Source organism: Eucyclogobius newberryi, unplaced genomic scaffold, assembly GCF_026437365.1.
Source record: "Eucyclogobius newberryi isolate DKJ021-1_F unplaced genomic scaffold, fEucNew1.0.hap1 SCAF_11, whole genome shotgun sequence".
In the NCBI taxonomy this organism is placed as follows: domain Eukaryota; kingdom Metazoa; phylum Chordata; class Actinopteri; order Gobiiformes; family Gobiidae; genus Eucyclogobius; species Eucyclogobius newberryi.
Window position 1 is genome coordinate 18122748 of NW_027315735.1, and position 18411 is coordinate 18141158.

The 18411-nt window shown below is 39.9% G+C and overlaps 1 protein-coding gene across 3 annotated transcripts; it reads left to right on the top strand.

The window, feature by feature from the left end:
• Positions 1–661: 661 nt before the first annotated feature.
• Positions 662–18358, top strand: ocrl (OCRL inositol polyphosphate-5-phosphatase). Of its 3 annotated transcripts, XM_072436509.1 has the most exons (24): positions 662–921; positions 1351–1430; positions 2362–2453; positions 7873–7911; positions 8251–8364; positions 8558–8746; positions 8833–9052; positions 9138–9296; positions 9372–9473; positions 9565–9679; positions 9756–9872; positions 9952–10133; positions 10241–10352; positions 12839–12948; positions 13103–13238; positions 13357–13467; positions 13564–13729; positions 13867–14102; positions 14660–14683; positions 15663–15782; positions 16135–16219; positions 16635–16762; positions 16842–16953; positions 17050–18358. In XM_072436509.1, the coding sequence occupies exons 1-24, from the start codon at positions 874–876 to the stop codon at positions 17172–17174; spliced, it is 2922 nt and encodes a 973-aa protein (XP_072292610.1). In that variant the 5' UTR covers positions 662–873; the 3' UTR covers positions 17175–18358. The 3 variants fall into 3 exon arrangements, with proteins under 3 accessions (XP_072292610.1, XP_072292618.1, XP_072292627.1); XM_072436517.1 differs by lacking the exon at positions 14660–14683; XM_072436526.1 differs by lacking the exon at positions 1351–1430 and having other exon boundaries at positions 687–989.
• Positions 18359–18411: the final 53 nt, after the last annotated feature.

Below are 18411 nucleotides of genomic sequence, written 5' to 3' on the forward strand. Positions count from 1 at the left end.
ATGCTATATGACATTTTAGAACCTACATGTATCATCCAGTCTTACTCTTTCAAACAATGGCAACAACAGTACAGGGATAGGGGGTAGGGGGAAGTTTTTGAGCCCTAGAGCCTCAGTTGCAGGACGATTACTCAAACATGTATCACTCAATCAATCAATCAAGCAAGCAAGCAAGTAATCGATAGGCCCCTGATTTGAGTACGTTGATGATGAAGAAACACTATTTTAAAGAGGGTTAAAACCTAATTAAAGCCCGTTAAGGGTCTTTTTGCATTGAGCTCCATGGCAGTGAACAATACAATGTGTGGCAAAATGTTGTTCCTTACTCATTAGCTTTTCATTGCACAAATAAATCACCTTTAAAGTCTGATCAGTTTTTGGTTTACCAAAGAAGTCTATATGATTTGTAGCCTTGTTTAGTGCAACAGCATAAAAAGAAACGTATGAATAAAATGTGGCACAATTTGTACTTTATCCTCCGGCCACAAGGTGGTGGTATGTGCCTTATAACTGCATCTATGAAGTTTAAGAAGGCGGGCAACCAACGTCACTAACTGTTGGATATGTAGTTTGAACACAACACAAACTCTTCCAGTTAAGATGTGTATGGGAAAGAGTGTAGTCACTTTAGGATTTTTAACCATATTTGGTTCAAATTTTGAACGATTTTGAACCAGCCTTCAACAGTAGAACAGCAGCTGGCTAATATTAGCATCAGTCGACTAAGGCGACGCTAACAGCTGGCACCCGGAAGTAAGGCCGCAGCTGCCGGGTGGGGATTTAACTTTCTCTCAGCACGTCTGGATTAAACGGCCGTCCAGTCTTTAGCGCTATGTGATAATACAAACGACTATTTGTGTAGTCTTGGCCAGAATGGATTCATCAGTGAGCTTTGGGATAAGTGACGAAGTGTGCCTTGCAATATCCTTTTTGTGATGAGCCATGTGTAGCAATCTTGATCTTCTTGGCTAATGTTAGCATATTAGCAGGTAACTAGTGTTGTCAGCAGATGTTTTTCATGTGAATGATATGAGTGTTATTGTGCAATATAACACACCTGCACTGCTTTCAGTTATTCTCTCAATAGATCATTACCGTAAGTTTTTACATGCCCAAACCTGTCTTTATGTTGAATACTATTAATACAACATGTAAATACTCTGGTCAGTTTTCTTTTTTTGTTATTCTCTGAGTGGTTGGCTTTTTCTGCATGGCTTTATGCCTTCTACCTCATTCTCACAATATAACAGTTTCATGTAGAATTCATTGCATTGCCTTTCATGACAGTAACCCTGGTTTGATGATCACACATCCACATCTGTCATATTGTTCCTTGATCACACTGCTCACACAGTGAGAGGTCAAGAGGTGAGGTCTGGCCTGAAGGAGCCCAGACTACTGTCTCTCATTGAACGATGTGGTCACTTTTTGTAAGTATCACTCAGCTTGACATGCACAGACTTGAAGTTTGAGTCGAAAGTTCAATATTTACAATATTTTACAAAGTAAACAGTAATGGGATGGTAACTGTTGAGCGTTGGCTTGTATAAGGATTTCAGAGTTGTATTCTGAGAACGGTGTGTTCTAGGATGCATTAAAACTCAATAAAAACCACTACCGACTTGCTCTCTGCCCAATATTCAGAATTGTCCACTAAACCCAGGCACGTAATTAGACTCACATGGATGCACAAGCCCATGCTTTGCTAACTGTGTTAAAGCCATGCTGCCTTCAGGGGTCATTGTGACCTAGAGTATGAATAGCAGAGGCGGGTAGCAGGCACGGTTTATTTGTATGGAAAATCTACAGTATGCTCTTTTAATTTCTTTGTGTGTCACTGCTGTAATGGCAACAGTCACACTTGTAAAAGTGTTCATAAGCCATTTGTTAATATAAGCACACATTTTGTTGCATACTTAAGATCTTTTTTGTTATTAAGCAAGAATATAAATTGTAGAACCGATATCTGTAAGTGAAAGACTTTCTGCCACATTTGGATCTGGAAGAGCTGAATCATTTTCCTGTTTGCAGCTGTTATCACACTTTGCTGAACATTCTACACAGACCAGAGCTCTTGTTAAAATATCGCTTTGTCCACACACAACACAGTTTTGTTTATAGTGTAGCTTCAGCAGTACACACAATCACATACATAACAGCATTAATCAACTCACATGGCAGTTTAAATATTTTTAACCACCCTAATACTTTGCATGTCTTTGGCTTTATTTCACCACAAGCTGTGTGTCTAATACGTCACTAATTTCTCAGCTAAATTGCTCTGATAACTTTGATCTTGCATTATAGTAGGGACTTTACTTTTTGGATTATTTAAGTGTTGCTTGTGCCTCTCTTATTCAGACTGTGTGTGTTGGCCACTCCTGACGCTGTTGTCTCTCGACCAGTAGCCCAGCTTTCAATACCTGTCAATGCCAATTTTGAGTTTCTACGAGGTAGGTTCTTTTAAGATATTATATTAATGTATTTTTTATTATTAGATGAAAAGTGTGATCTATTAAATTGGCCTTCTGCATGTCAGAGTTAGTTGTACTTAATATAAAACAGTGGAACAGTGGCACAGCAGGTAGAAGGGAGAAAGACTGTGAACGCTGTCGGAAATATCAACAAGAAATTAATGAGCTGAAAACACGGATATTTGTTTTGGAATCTGAAAAAGTTCTTCACGATACCATTCCTGTGTCAACCGACGGTAAGAAGAGCACACTTTTTACAAGAAAAACTGCTACTTTCAACCTAAACCGCAGTGACTCTGTCGTTTCCAAAACTGTCTAAAAACCAGAAAGACCAGGCTGTTTCTTGGAACAAACTTGGAGCAAAGCCTAAACGATACAAAGATAACGTGAAGTCATCTAAAATACAGCTCACCAACAGATTTTTACCACTTTCAGAGATGGAATTAAATGAAAAAAGGAAAGATGACGTGGCCAAAATACAGCAAGGAGGAACTGTGCCACAAGCCAAGGTCACGCAGATTGTTTTAGTTGGGGACGGCGCGATAAGTCACGTGACGCATAAAAAGATAAACACACATTCTTTTCCAAGCGCCACTGTTTCTGAGATAACGTCACTCCTTCCAAATATTATGGCTAAGCATGGAGGAGCTAAACAGCTGATTGTGCACGTGGGTGCAGTGGACATGCGGCGGGAACAGACTGAAGTTTTGAAAAAAGACTTCTTGAAGTTATTCGACGTGCTTGATAAAATGGAAATCAAAACATTCATAAGTGGACCTCTTCCAAACATCGACAGGAGGATAAACAAGTTTAGCCGGCTTCTTCAGCTGAACACATGGCTGTCCAAAGAGTGTTCCCCGAGAGGACTACACTATATTGAGAACTTCTATCTATTCTGGAAACGAGAGGACCTGTTTAAGAGAAATGGCCCCCACCTATGCAGAGGTGGAGTGAGGGTGCTGACAGAGAACCTGCTCCATGCTCTGAGGCATTGGACTGGGCCTGGACAGGGTCCTGAGCAGATAGTTAGAGAAGAGAGGAATGAGAGAAGAATTCCTGCTCCATCAGCCAGAGACCGAGCCAATGTTTCAACATCAAAAGCACCACAACCTCAGCCTCCACCAAAGGATTCATCAGCAGCTGCTCCACCACCACCAGCAAAGGATTCAGCTCCAGCTGCTCCGCATTCACCTCCACCGCCTCCAGCAAAGGAACAATCTTCAAAGGCCTTGGACCCATCTGTGACAAGCCCAACAACATCCCTGTCATCGCCCCTGCCTTCACACCAGCCCTGGGTTCCCCCTGCAACATCTACTCCCACTAAAGATTCATCATTCTCCTTCTCATCTCCACTCTCACCCATGGGCCTTCCCAGCCATTTTGAAAGTCTGATCAAATCAGGCATTAAGATGGCTCCACTCACGCCCAATATAGCAAGGGCTATGTCAGTACCGACTACACCAACAAAAGCCCCACCACCCATCCCCCCTCGCCTCTCACCTGGTCTCAAACTCTCCTTGGCTACAAAAGCCCCACCACCCATCAAACCTCGCCTTTCACCTGGTATCTCCCATAGCTAGGATGCACTGGGTCTCAGCGTTGCCGGGACTTATTGTCACATTAAAAATCAAACCAACCCGGGGCCCTATGTAAAAAGAGCCCCCCCTAGTGCTATTTCTGTAGTCACATCATCACAGAGATGGAAAAACAAAATGCGAGTCAGGCCCAATCTGAGAAATGTGATTCATATTCCCTGTGAAAAGATAAAGCCCAGTCTCACTGAAACTAGTCTGAAACTTGCTGTGCTAAATGTCAGATCCTTATGTAACAAATCTCTCTTAATTAATAATTTTATTTCTTCTTATAATCTTGATTTTATGTTTTCAACTGAAACATGGCTTGACAAAAACACAGGAAATGTAGTTCTGATAGAATCTGCTCCACCCAACTTTAAGTTTGAATCTGAAACACGAGAAAACAAAAAAGGGGGTGGAGTCTGTGCTGTCTTTAGAGATGAAATAATTACCCGCAGGTTGTCTTTTGGGGTGTTTTCATCATTTGAGTATGTATCCTTTTAAAATGGAGCTAAAACGGTCTCCATCCATTCTCTTCATTGTTTTATACAAGCCTCCCCAGCACTGCCAAAGTTTTATTGATGATTTTACTGAGATGCTTTCAGTCATATGCACAGACTTTGATGGTTTGGTCATTACAGGTGATTTCAATGTGCATGTTGATAATATTTGTGACAGAAACGCTAAAGAGCTTGATGCTGTCCTTGAAACCTTCAGTCTTACTCAGCATGTGAGAGGCCCCACCCACAGCAAAGGACACAGTCTAGATCTCATAATTACAAAGGGGGTAAATATTTCAAATGTTAATGTGATCGATGTTGCTCTGTCTGATCATTTCTGTGTCTTCTTTGACCTGTCTGTTTCTCCCAAACCTCCGGTTGGTCCTGCAGTTGTTCAGAGGAGACACATAAGTGATGGCACAGGTGCACTGTTTATGGAAATGATAAACTTTGAAAATGTCTCATGTTCTAATGTAAATGATTTGTTGAACTCTGTTACATCTAGTGTTTTGAATGTTCTGGACACCATCGCCCCTATAAAGGCTAAAATGGTTAAAAATAAGCAGAAGGCGCCGTGGAGAAATGATTCGGTCAGGGCACAGAAAAGGGAGTGCCGCAGGGCCGAACGGAAATGGCGCAAGTCAAAGCTCCAGGTTCAAAAAGAGATTTACAAAGAAAAGCTGAACATGTACAACCTAATCTTATGTAGAACTAGGGAAAGATATTTTTCTGAAATAATTGGAAGCTGCACTAACAACTCGCGTGTCCTGTTTGCCACAGTAAACGGATTAACAAACCCTCCAGCTCAGCTGCCGTTAGAACTCATTTCCACATCCAAGTGTAATGAGTTTGCATTATTCTTTAATAACAAAGTTCAGGGCATTAAAAATGCTATAAATCCCACAATGCAAAAAATTACCCTAAAACCACCAAGACACTTAGAGCTAACTCACTTTGCACCAGTAACTGACAAAACTGTCCATGAGATCATCACCAGTCTGAGTTCATCTACATGCTGCCTTGATGTGTTACCCACCAAATTTCTAAAGTCTGTGCTGAACAGTTTGTTAGCACCACTCACTCACATAGTTAACATGTCGCTTCAATCTGGAACATTCCCAATGTCTTTGAAAACTGCGGTCATAAAGCCTCTCCTAAAGAAGAGCAGTCTTGATGCCGCAGTACTGAGTCATTACCGGCCCATCTCTAATCTGCCATTTTGGGGCAAAGTCCTTGAAAAGGTTGTTTACCAACAGCTCACAGATTTCCTCTTAATAAACAACTCATTTGATGTTTTTCAGTCAGGTTTTAGACCTCATCACAGCACTGAGACTGCTCTTGTCAAGGTGACAAATGACATCCGCCTGAACACTGACACGGACAAAGCCTCAGTCTTAATTCTGTTAGATCTGAGTGCTGCTTTTGACACTGTCGATCATGGGATCCTCTTACAGAGACTAGAGGACTGGGTGGGCATCACTGGCACTGCCCTAAACTGGTTAAGGTCCTATCTGGAAGACAGGAAGTACTTTGTTGAAATTGGTAGCTGTGTCTCAGACCACATGACCCTGACCTGTGGAGTGCCCCAAGGGTCAGTCCTGGGTCCCCTTCTGTTCAACCTCTACATGCTGCCGTTGGGTCAGTTGATACGCAGTGAAAATGTGTCCTATCACAATTATGCAGACGACACTCAGATCTATGTTTCACTATCGGCAGGTGACTATGGACCAGTAGATTCACTCTGTCACTGCATCCAACAGATCAGTTTGTGGATGCAAAACAACTTTCTCCAGCTGAACTCAGACAAGACTGAAATAATCGTTTTTGGCCCACAGAAACAAAGAGAAAGTGTTAGCGATCACCTCCAGAGTCTCGCTCTAAAACCTACAAACCAAATTAGAAATCTGGGGGTAATAATGGACTCAGACTTGAACTTTAATAGCCACGTCAAATCAATAACATCAGCAGCTTTTTACCATCTAAAAAACATTGCCAAAATCAAAAATATAGTGTCAAAACCAGATTTAGAGAGACTTATCCATGCGTTTGTCTCCAGTAGATTAGACTACTGTAACGGCCTGCTCACTGGCCTCTCCAAACGAGCTGTAAAACAGCTGCAGTACATCCAGAACACTGCTGCTCGGGTCCTGACTAGAACCAGGAAGTATGATCACATTAGTCCTGTTCTCAGGTCTCTGCACTGGCTCCCTGTGGCTCAGAGAATAGACTTTAAAGCAGCTCTGCTTGTGTACAAGTCTCTCCATGGCCTAGCACCAAAGTACATCTTGGATATGTTAGTGCCATATGAACCATCTCGGACTCTGAGGACCTCAGGGACCGGCCTCCTGCTGGTGCCCAGAGTCAGGACAAAACATGGGGAATCTGCGTTTCAGTTTTATGCAGCTAAAATCTGGAACAGTCTTCCTGAAGATGTGAGACAGGCTTCTACTCTGACAATGTTCAAATCTAAGCTAAAAACAGTTTTGTTTAGCTGCGCATATGACTGAAGGGATTTTTTCTTTGCACTCTTCTCTTTTGTTTGTGATTTTATTAGTTTAGAAAATCAGTTGGATTGATAATTTTTAATTTAGTTAATTTTATTGTATTTCTGTAATTTCTTTGTGATTTGAATGCATTTTTCCTGCTGTGTGAAGCACTTTGAATTGCCTTGTGTATGAAATGTGCTCTACAAATAAACTTGCCTTGCCTTGCCTAGAGCTTAAGCCTCAAAACAAGAAGGTCGATTCGATTCTCGAGTGAAAATGGTACTGGGTGCTCTGGTTTCAAGTACACTTTATTGTCCCCATAGGGAAATGTGTTCTGTTTTTGACACATCCTTCAAAGCCACTGGGGAAACTTGTCCGGGGCAGTGGTCTCTTCTGCCTCTTCACATATTGTGTTATTGTGCTAGTCTTGATCAGGACATAGCTGGAGGCTAGCGCCACAGAAAGGAAATCCAACCCACAACCTTCTTTTTGTGAGGCGAGAGTATTAGCTACTATGTTGCACTAATCTACCACTAAAAACACCTGGGCTCACCTGAAAATGATTCAATTTCTCAGTTAAATAAAGGTAAAAAAAATGGCAGATATGACAATAGTTCAGTGGTTTGAGCATTTGTCCAACAACTCTTCAGAATCAGAAAGGGTTTTTTCCATTGTCAGTGAATTCCCAAAGTAGTATCTTGGTTTGGCGTTAAGGAGCAACATTGACGCAGTGTTAATAAACAATGACTTAAGGTGTAATGCTTTGGGACGGTTGTCAAGCTTGTAAAACCCAACATTTCTGTCATTATTATCTGTGCTGCTATATTTCTGTTTTCAGAAGCTGAAGAGGCTCTTCTAATCGATCTTTCTGTAAATTGTAAGTATTCATTTTTGTTCTGAAGTATCTGTATTTCCCCCCATGATGTCTGAAATCTGTGGCTACAACAAAGAAACACTGTTTATTACACTGTAAATATTATGGACTGAGCACTCACTGAAACAGTCCCTTTTGTTAATCACCATCAACAACTGAACATGCTTTGCCTGTAGCCAAATGTCTACCTCTGTATGTGGCAGCAGGCGTTTGTCATGAGTTACCATGGCCTTCTGGAGGAATGTCCGATTGGCTGATGCAGAACACTGTGCTTTGGGTCTAGTCTGTGTTTCCAGTTTGACCAAATGTGTGTAAACCTCTATGTGTTGTGTACCTGCAAAGCCTCTGTACGAGTACGAGTTAAGGGAGACAAGACCCCTGAACTACTTTTAGAACTTCAGGATGATGAACGTACCCAGCTCTTTCTCACACAAGTGAAGAGCGCTCAGGAGCAAGGTAAGACTATTTACAGTCTCAATTATCCAATTCCCAATTTAACTTTGATCTTAAAGAGTGAAATATGTTGATTAGTCATTTTGTTTAAATGACTCAAATGGATTGTTTTATCTTTATTGATTAAATCGCAATTTGCTAACTTGCACAATCAGACGCATGAACATATTTTCTGAAAGGATACATCTAATTTCAGTTCAATCTAAAGTTGTAAAACCAAACGTGATGGAGCCTCTTGCACCGGCTGCACCGAGAGGTCCTGTGCCTATTCCTCCTCAGAGAGGAAGTAAGGTTTCAAATTCTGTGAGTTCCGGAGTTGGCCCGCCAAGAAAGAACAGTTCTCTGCCCAACCTCAGTAACTCTATGGTCCAACAGAAAAAAACAGGTTTGTTTGACTATATGTGGCCTAAAAACATGCACTTATTGTTTACACATTATGTTGTCTTTTCACATGATCAGATCTTTCCTCAGAATTCGGTTTTGACGGCAGCATTAACCACACACTTCAAGTAGAAGAAAAGAAGAACCAGCAGAATCGGTTGGTGGCCACCAGAGACCCTCCCCCCATTCCTCCTCTCCCACCTCGCAAGACCGCCTTCTCCCCGTCCAACCCTCTCCCTCCACCACCAGTCACCAAGGACCGAGCTGCCTCGTTACAGACCAAAGAATTTTACGCAAACACTAAACCAGAGTCAGTTAAAAGCCAATCCAATATCCTCTAAACAACCTGTGATTCCAAAAACCATAACACCCCTTTTCCATTTGTCTCTACCAAGCTTTGACCGTGTGGACAGATCACCCTCTTGGTCTGATCGTCCGACCACAAACACCATGAGACAGGCCATGAGCTCTAGTCTGGCGGGACAGCGCGAATATGTCATCAAACACAGGCTGATAAAGAGAGAGAGTGAGTATGTGGACATCAAAAACTTCAGGTGAGACCATTCAATCGACATAGTCTATAATGTATTTACTTTCAGGGATTGTAACAATAATTGTGGTTTCATTAGATTCTTTACTGGTACATGGAACGTCAATGGCCAGTCTCCAGACAGCAGTTTAGAGGCATTGCTAAGCTGTGATCCCGAACCACCCGATGTTTATGCACTTGGGTCAGTCATTTATTAAGTCATTCTATGTTCTCTGCCTAATCTAGCTACCTTTTTTTTTTTTTTTTTATGTTTTTTTATGTTTTGGTTTTAGTTTTCAGGAACTTGACCTTAGCACTGAGGCTTTCTTCTACATGGATTCATCTAAAGAACAGCTGTGGCTTGATGCTGTGGATAGGAGTTTGCATCCCAAAACAAAGTATAGAAGGGTGAGTAACTAACTTGGAGTGTACGTTCAGTGATAAAATATTAGTTTCGACATTTTCATCAATTGTTCTCCAACAGGTGCAGGTGATTCGACTTGTAGGAATGATGCTGGTTGTGTATGCTAAAAAGTCTCATTTAATTCACATCAAAGAAGTAGCTGCTGAGCATGTGGGCACGGGAATTATGGGGAAAATGGTTGGTATCAGTTGACTAGTGAATGTTTTTTCCCAAAGAGATGACAAATAAATATATACCTTGTATTTCCTTATTGCAGGGAAATAAAGGAGGCGTTGCCATAAGGTTTGTTTTCCACAATACGAGCTTCTGCTTTGTGAATTCACATTTAGCAGCACATGTGGAGGACTTTGAGCGGCGCAACCAGGACTACAAAGACATATGTGCACGCATGACCTTCCACTTACTTGAACACCCTCCGCTCAATATTGTCAAGCACGAGTGAGTTCTCTGTGATCTAGGAGCATGTACAGAATTGAATCATTTGTTTAATTATTGACAAATGACACTTGATGCCTCCTAATTCAGTTTGATTCTTTTGTGTTTAGTGTTGTTATCTGGCTTGGGGACTTGAATTATCGTCTCTTTAAGAACGATGCATCTGAGGTTAAAGATCTTATTGCTCAAAACCAATTAAAAACCCTCCAGAAATTTGATCAGGTGAGGAATCAACTAAAACATTTTTAATGGGGCTGTCAAGGTTTTTACTTAATATTTTAATTGATTGACACGCACACACGCACACACACATTATTATTGAGTGACAGTTACTATTAGTTCTAGAAGTTCTTTATTATTATAGAAACGAGTATTTTGGTCCGTTTCACAGTTTGCATAATGACACCTAGTTGATGATTTGTATCATTAAAGGTTCTTTTTGTAGATGTTTTTGGGTGATTCTTGCTATTTCTCTTGGTATTTATTGGTCATGTAGTTTTTTTTCGAAATTTCTCGTCAAAGTTGCTATTTTCTTATCTTTTAGAGTGGGTTGGGAATAGTAGTAATGGTACTTTTAGTACTTGTAGTGTTTTCTTCAGTCAAGAAGAAGATGATGCAATGATCATCAGAACTACTAGAACTTATTGTAGCGTTCGCAGCGTTTTCATCATTGAGTGATTGCAGAGTTTGCAAACTCATTACTAGAACTACTTTGTATTAATTGTATTTGTAGCGTATGCAATGTTTTCATTAATCAGTGATCATGATAGTATTAATTTTGGTGTTTGTCGGTCTTGAATGACAAGACAAAAGTTTCCCTATTAGTTTACATTTCAGTTTTACGTTGAGTTTTTTAGACTTCAGAGATTGTGAGATTGTGTTACTTTTAATGGCGTTTAAAAGGTTCATTTACCGCCACCTACTGTAGTTGTACATCTTCAAAGTACGTTCTACGCTATACCATTTATAAAAAATAAATAAAAAAAAAGAAAGCGAGAGGAGAAAGAGCTGCTTCTTCTTTAGTGTCTTATGGCGGTTGGTGTCAAAGTGTTACATTACGTCACCTACTGCAGCTGTACGTCTTAGACTGTAGACGTTGGACGTCATAGATGTAGATTTTACGTCAGACGTTAAACGAGAGAGAATGTTTTGACGTGGAATTTTGAGTTGTTGGAGTTATTGTTGTTGCTGGCGGTTGGCTTGCAAAAGGTGCATTTACCGCCACCTACTGTAGTTGCAATCGGCCGAGGGAGGTACGATTTTTCTTTTTCTGTGGTGTTTTATTGCGGTTGGTATCAAAGTGTTACATTACCGCCACTTAGTTGTACGTCTTTGACTTTATTCTTTAGACTCTATTCTTGAGACTTTAGACTTTATGTTGTTGTTGTTGTTGTTTTATGGCGGTTGGCATCCGAGTGTTGCATTACCGCCTTCTTTGGGGTTTTATGGCGGTTGGTATCTTAAGCGTTACATTACCGCCACCTACTGTAGTTGTACATCTTATTCTTTAGACTATTCTTTAGACTTTATTCTTTAGATTTTGTTCTTTAGACTTTGTTCTTTAGACTTTATTCTTTAGACTTTAGATTTTAGTCTTTAGACTTTATTCTTTAGACTTTGTTCTTAAGACTTTGTTCTTATACAAGCGTGTAATGCAAAAAAAAAAATGTAATATTGTATAGAAGGCCAATAACAAAAAGTGGGCGAAGCCCACTCAAAAATAACGAAAGTGCCCACCAGTGACCAGGGACCCGGGACCCACACCATGACATAGGAAAGTAAGAAAATTTATAGTTTATGATATTTGAAAAATGGAAAACATTGTTTTCGCATCGGAATATTCTTCTTTCTTCTCTGGACCACCCCTCCCTATTTTTCACCTAACGAACATTGACGAAAAGTCACAAAAATGTGCACGCCTCTCAACCTCCTTTTCCTAAAATTAAAAAAACTGGCGCGTCAGCGCCCCCAAATTATGATGGATAGGAAATGGCCAAGTAAATAATATTATATGTGTATATATATATATATACAACCAAATGTCGCCCATATTGGATCAAATTTGTTAAGCATGATTATGTACTTTTACAAACTCCTCCCAGGGTGTTGGCCCAAAAAAGCTGAAAATGGTGTTGAGTAGTGGGACATCAAAAGTGATCCAAATTACTTTGATATCTTTCTCTGTGCGGCGAAGCCGCAAACTGTAGCTAGAATTTCAGGAATTTCCCAAGTCTTAAATTTGCTGCCGTTTGCGCATACAAAGTCTGTAATTTAGCGCGACAGCGCCTCCTACATGGTGGAATAAATGTTATATTGAGACTAAGATATTTATTTTTTCGAACTGTTATGAAATTTGGCACAAAATTCCATTTTACAAAAAAGTCAATGAGACCCATGACATATTTGTGCGATGACCGAATCCTCCCATGTTATTCCAATGGGGAAATCAACTAATCTCTGAAATTTGAACATGTTTACACTTTTACAAACTCCTGGGACGTTTGCCCAATTAACCTAACATTTGGTGGGACTCAAAAGGAGTAATAAAAGGAGGAAAAAAATGCGCCCCTCCGTTTGTTTTGCATGGCGGCAGCGTGGCGAGGGCCGATCATTGCCGCTTGCAGCTGTATTTATTATAATTATTATATTTAACTATATTGTCATATTTATAAGCGTGTAACATGATAATTGATTGTTATGGTTTTCAGTTACACATTCAGCGATCAACCAAGAGAGCCTTCACTGACTTCTTGGAGGGAGAGATCAATTTTCGTCCTACCTACAAGTACGACCCAAAAACGGACCGTTGGGACTCGAGGTAAAACATTTTTTAAAAAGTTGATGTTTAAATCCGATTTATTGCTAACGATGGTCTTCATAAACTATAGTTGAAGGACCTTTCTCAGCACTGACATGAGCTCAGCAGTGGTGTATGTATGACTAATGGCTGACCCCTTGTTGATTTTCCACAGTGGGAAGTGCCGTGTCCCGGCCTGGTGTGACAGGATTCTGTGGAGAGGCAGCTGTGTCAAGCAGATTAAATACAGGAGTCACATGGAACTAAAGACGAGTGATCACAAACCTGTCAGCTCCCTCTTCAACATAGGAGTAAGGAATCATGTGTTCAAGTGAAATACTCCCAAATACAGCCTCAACCCTTTGTGTCGTGGTGCTGTTATCCTATATAAAATAACTAGTACAAATATTTGTAACGTTATTGTAATAGGTCAAAGTGGTGGATGAGAAGCGTTACAAAAAGGTGTTTGAGGAAATTGTTCGAGAAATGGACAGAATGGAGAATGAGTTCCTTCCATCTGTATCCCTGAGCAGGAGAGAAGTAAGAAACACTATACATTTGCTCAAATAAGCAACATATTTTAAATGCATTAATGAACAGTACTTTTAACACTTCCTTTACCTCTCAATCCTACAGTTTACATTTGAGAATGTGAAATTCCGACAGCTTCACAGAGAACGCTTTCTGATTACTAACGATGGCCAGGTTACTTGTCATTTTACTTTCATCCCTAAACTCAATGACTCTCAGTACTGCAAAAACTGGCTCAGGGCTGAACCGAGTGATGGACTGTTGGACCCCAGTGAGTGATTTCCCATTTCTTATTTGAGCAACAAACCCATATTTGCATTTGATTTTAAACAAAGACTTACCATCACAATATAAAGACTGCAAACGGCATCATATTTAGGAGCTTATTATAATATCTGTTTTGACCAGGTGAGACACTGGAGATTTATTTGGAGGTTTATGTGAGTAAAGACTCGGTCACGCTGCTGAACTCGGGGGAGGACTCTATTGAGGACATTCTGGTCCTCCATCTGGACAGGGGCAAGGACTACTTCATCACCATCTCTGGCAACTACCTGCCCAGCTGCTTCGGGACCTCACTGGAAACACTGTGCCGAATGAAGAAGCCAATCAGAGAGATTCCCATCACTAAACTCATCGACTTGGTAAGAAAACTCACAAATAATGCAATATAAGAACAACTTGTATGTAAGTTGTACTAATGGATATTTCAGCTTGTTTGGTTAGACCAGTTTTTCTGCAGTTAATGATCACAAGTGTGGCCCTCCTCACTTCAGGGAAACTTGTTGGGCCTCAAATACGATCTAAATTGGGACAGCATATCTTATCTTTCCATATATATTTTTAGGTCTGGGTTATGGTGGCTTGGAGAATGTCAATGTGGAAGTTGCAGGGGCAGTAGAGATTCCAATTGTACATATATATAATTGAACACATTGTTTGCATACATTTTACTCTTCCTTCCTTAACCTTGCATCTGTAGTTCTTTTATGACTTCCTGTGGTTTTGACATACACCTTCTGTCATTTAGTGCCCATTTTACTCTTAGATTTCCTTTTCAATTACAGTCTGAAGTTATAAATTCTTTGTTTTGATGGTATCCTGCACTTTTTTCTACTTCTTCTTTCTCTCCACCGCCTTTTCTTGGCTTGATCATTCATTTCCGACTCTCACTGTGGTTGTGGGCTGACTTCTTGCTCAGGGCGAGGACAGCTACATGGACAAGGTAAAATATTAACTAAATTTACAACTGCTTTATGGTCCCAAATATTGGTTTTGTTCTTCTAATATGTCACTTATTGTCTCTGCGTTGTATGTGGGTAGGCGCATGTGCTATTGCTTCAGCCTTCTCCTTTTGGGCTCTGTACATTATTCTGTATAATATAAAATTGCCCAAATAGACGTAACTTTATTTGATCTTTAACTTATTAAGTTTTGTTTATGTATTAGCAAGCATAAAGTATCATTTTAATACCAATTTATTGTTCTGCCTGTTTTAGACTATGAAGGCTCACCATAGTCTCCTCTGATAAAGTGAGAACCTCTGTGTTTAAATGAAATGCTAACAAAACATATTTAAAGTACATGACATGTTCAAGATGACTATCTGTCCCAGAGAGGTTCACTGATATAGGAAGGCATGAGTATTCATACCAGTTCAGGTGTCTTTTCTTGTTTCCTATTGGAACCTCATTGCCTCGTTCAGGTCATACTGGGAGTGTAAAACATGAGAGGGCTCAGAGATCATTTACCGCACCTGCTTGATAATGGTCTACTCAAATATCTGCTGTAACGATGGATGTTCTTTCACTCTCATGGCTTTGAGTGCTACACACACTAGTCTGTTCAATTCTGAAACTGAAAGCTGTGAAGGTGTCTTACATATTACTCTGTAGTTTGTCATAGCTCTAATAACTATTGGGTTTCAAAACTGATTGGTGACTGATTTTAATTATTTTATATGACCCTTAAACATCATTAAAGATAAGTATCTATAATGATTATGTTTTACGGGGAAGACGATAGATTCATTTGTCTGATGCAATCCCAGGTTATTTTGCGTCTCAGTTGAGTTTGGAACTACTTTGAGAAATTGTTCTATTCTGTTGTTTCACGTCATAATTGTGACGGTCATGCACACACATTATGTCTTTATTTGTCCATTTACAAACGACTAACTTTACTAAATTATTCACTTCCACCAGGAAAGGTCCAAGGCAAACTTTCTGATTGTGGATGGGGGAAATAGTGAAGATCGACCTCTGAATATTCCTAAAGAAGTCTGGATCCTTGTCAACCAGCTGTTTACAAAGTCATGTGATCAGGTAACAACTATTGGGGAGAAAATTACTCTTAAGCATTTTAGTTGAAGCTTTTCCTACCAATGTTCGATACTTTCCTTTTTTAACACATATTCTATAGGATTCACAAACCTCTAAATAAACTTCAGTTGTTTTTTAACATAAACAAAACATAACTCAAAGGTTTTATCTGTGTATTTATATTAGCCCACTACGTTGGTGGGCAAAAGGTGATATATTTATTGCACCCAAAGATTGTTCCAGACAATGTGGATTGGCTAAATAATGTTTATCACTTGTTTTACTGGAAGAGGCTGGAGGCTCGTTTGCCTGTATTTAAATGTAATAAAAGGTGATGGGGTTTTATGTTTCCTAGGAGGACCTTTTCCAAACGCCTGGTTTACAAGAGGAGCTGCAGAGCATCATTGACTGTTTGGACACCAGCATCCCAGACATTGTCCGTATCCTTATGCACAAACATATCAAACGCTCTCCTTTTTTCTCTCACAAACTAAAGCTAATTTGTGGAACTGTTGATTAATTGCAACTCATCGATTATTGAAATCATTGTTGTTTGCCATGCCATGTGCTAAGTGGAGCGGTTTTATGGATCAGAAAGAGCATTGCATCCAAATGTAATGTGAAATGTGTAAATGCTGCTTTTAACTTTTTTGTCTGTAAATATACTCTACAGGATGGCCTCAAGCGGCTTCTCTTTAGCTTCACCTGGGTCAATTTCTGTTAAAATATCAAATTCACAGTCCTCCTTTTGTGATACAAACAATTATTAAAAATGATAATCACTAGATGAATTTATTAGCAAAATAATGGTTAGTTGCAGCCCTACATGTCTGTTTTCTTTAACTTTGCCTGTAGCTGGTTGTAACCACTCCATAGCTGAAGCGCTGCTGATTTTCTTGGAGGCTTTACCAGAGCCAGTGGTTTGCTACGAACTCTACCAAAGGTGCCTGGAGTGCTCTCACGACAGCCGGCTCTGCAAACAGGCAAGCCCTTTTGTTCTTCCATGTCACATTAAGGATTAGCTAATACAAAATATGACATCACTTCTGTTTTACTCTTCAGTTGATATCCCAGTTGCCCCGGGCTCACCGCAATGTGTTCCGCTACTTGATGGCTTTCCTGAAGGAGCTCCTCAAGCACTCTCACAACAACAACCTTACAGCCAGTCTATTGTGTATGGAGACATCGTGTGCCCCTCGTGTGGTATTGTAGGATTGTGCGCAGAACTATTCATTTCATTCCCTGATGTTGTTCTCTTTTTGTGTTTCAGCCACACTCTTCGCCAGCCTCCTTATCCGGCCCCCTCCCAACCTCGTGGGCCGGCAGACGCCACACGAGCGTCAGAAAGCCATCGATTTTGTTCTGGGTTTTCTCATGGCAGGGGAGGAGGAGTGAGACTGCTAAGAAACATGTATTGCGTGGAACGTTTTAATTTAACACTTTCAACCAAACGAGTACAGGTACTTTTGCACCCGTCTCCCTTCTCCAACTGATAACGGTACTTATGTTAGCTTCGGTCCAAATTCATCCTCAAGTTTACCTGCTGGAGCTGAATGTGCTGGATGCCCTGTGGGAGGTTTCAAACTGATGCCTATGCACTTTCAGAAGACCTAAAGGAACTGTGCCTCCAGACTAGAACGCTTTTTGTTTGGTTTTGGTCTTGCCTAAAAACATTGTAAATAGTGAGCGGTTGAGTGCGAAAACACTATTGGTGAAGGATAGAGCTTTCTCTTAAGTAGAATAAATGTTGCTGAAATCTTTTGTCAGAAGATATAAGTTTAGAACAATAATAATGATTTATTTTGACAATCATCAGTTCCCAAATAAGTATATTGGTATTGTACCTTTACATGTTATTTATGCAAATCCATCAAATGGTCCATTTACGTTGCTTGTTTGTGTAATTATTAATGAGAACACTCTTTAACTGTTTGCTGTGCTTGTGGATAATATGTATGTTGCAAGTCCATAACACACTAATGTATTTCAAAACACACTCCTCGTCACAGTTGGTCTCTCTTCAATGGTATGTCTGCAGTGACTTATTTCAATGTTATGACATGTGATGCTGTCGGCAAGAAAGTGGTACTGTTAGTTTTTTTATGACAAATCTTAAGTTTCAACACAAATGCTATAAACTTTGTTATGTCAAAACGGCTGGATGGCAAACTTGTGACTAACTGCTATATCTGTTTGTTGGGTTAACTGTAACATTTTGTTTCATACTACATTTTCTAATTTAGATTGAATTTAAACTCACTTTTGACAATCACACTTCTCACGTTTTCTCATGTTTTTAGACTTGTATTATCTTATTACCTAGATCAGTAGATGGCTCTCTAAATGCCTTGGTATCCACAATAGTTCAATCCATTTACAAGGACAAATAAGTTTATCTGAAACAAATCTGAGTCTTATAAATGAGTTTGGGTCAAGACTTTTAACACTTTTAGCCATCTCCCAGTGAAGTTTGTTGTTGTATCTGATGTAACTGTAGTTTTGTGTCAGACTGCCTTCACTTCAACTTTTGTAACATTTAAATTATTCAACTGAAATAAATAGCTATGTAACTTACTGTTCTTGGTTGTAATATAGATTTTATATATGTATATTATTGCAACTTAGTTATGAT

Coding starts and splice junctions, on each gene's coding strand:
- ocrl (XM_072436509.1), top strand. CDS start 874: ATGGATTCATCAGTGAGCTTTGGGATAAGTGACGAAGTGTGCCTTGCA. Junction 922..1,350: donor GTGACGAAGTGTGCCTTGCA/ATATCCTTTTTG, acceptor CACACTGCTCAC/ACAGTGAGAGGTCAAGAGGT. Junction 9,474..9,564: donor CCCGATGTTTATGCACTTGG/GTCAGTCATTTA, acceptor TTTTGGTTTTAG/TTTTCAGGAACTTGACCTTA.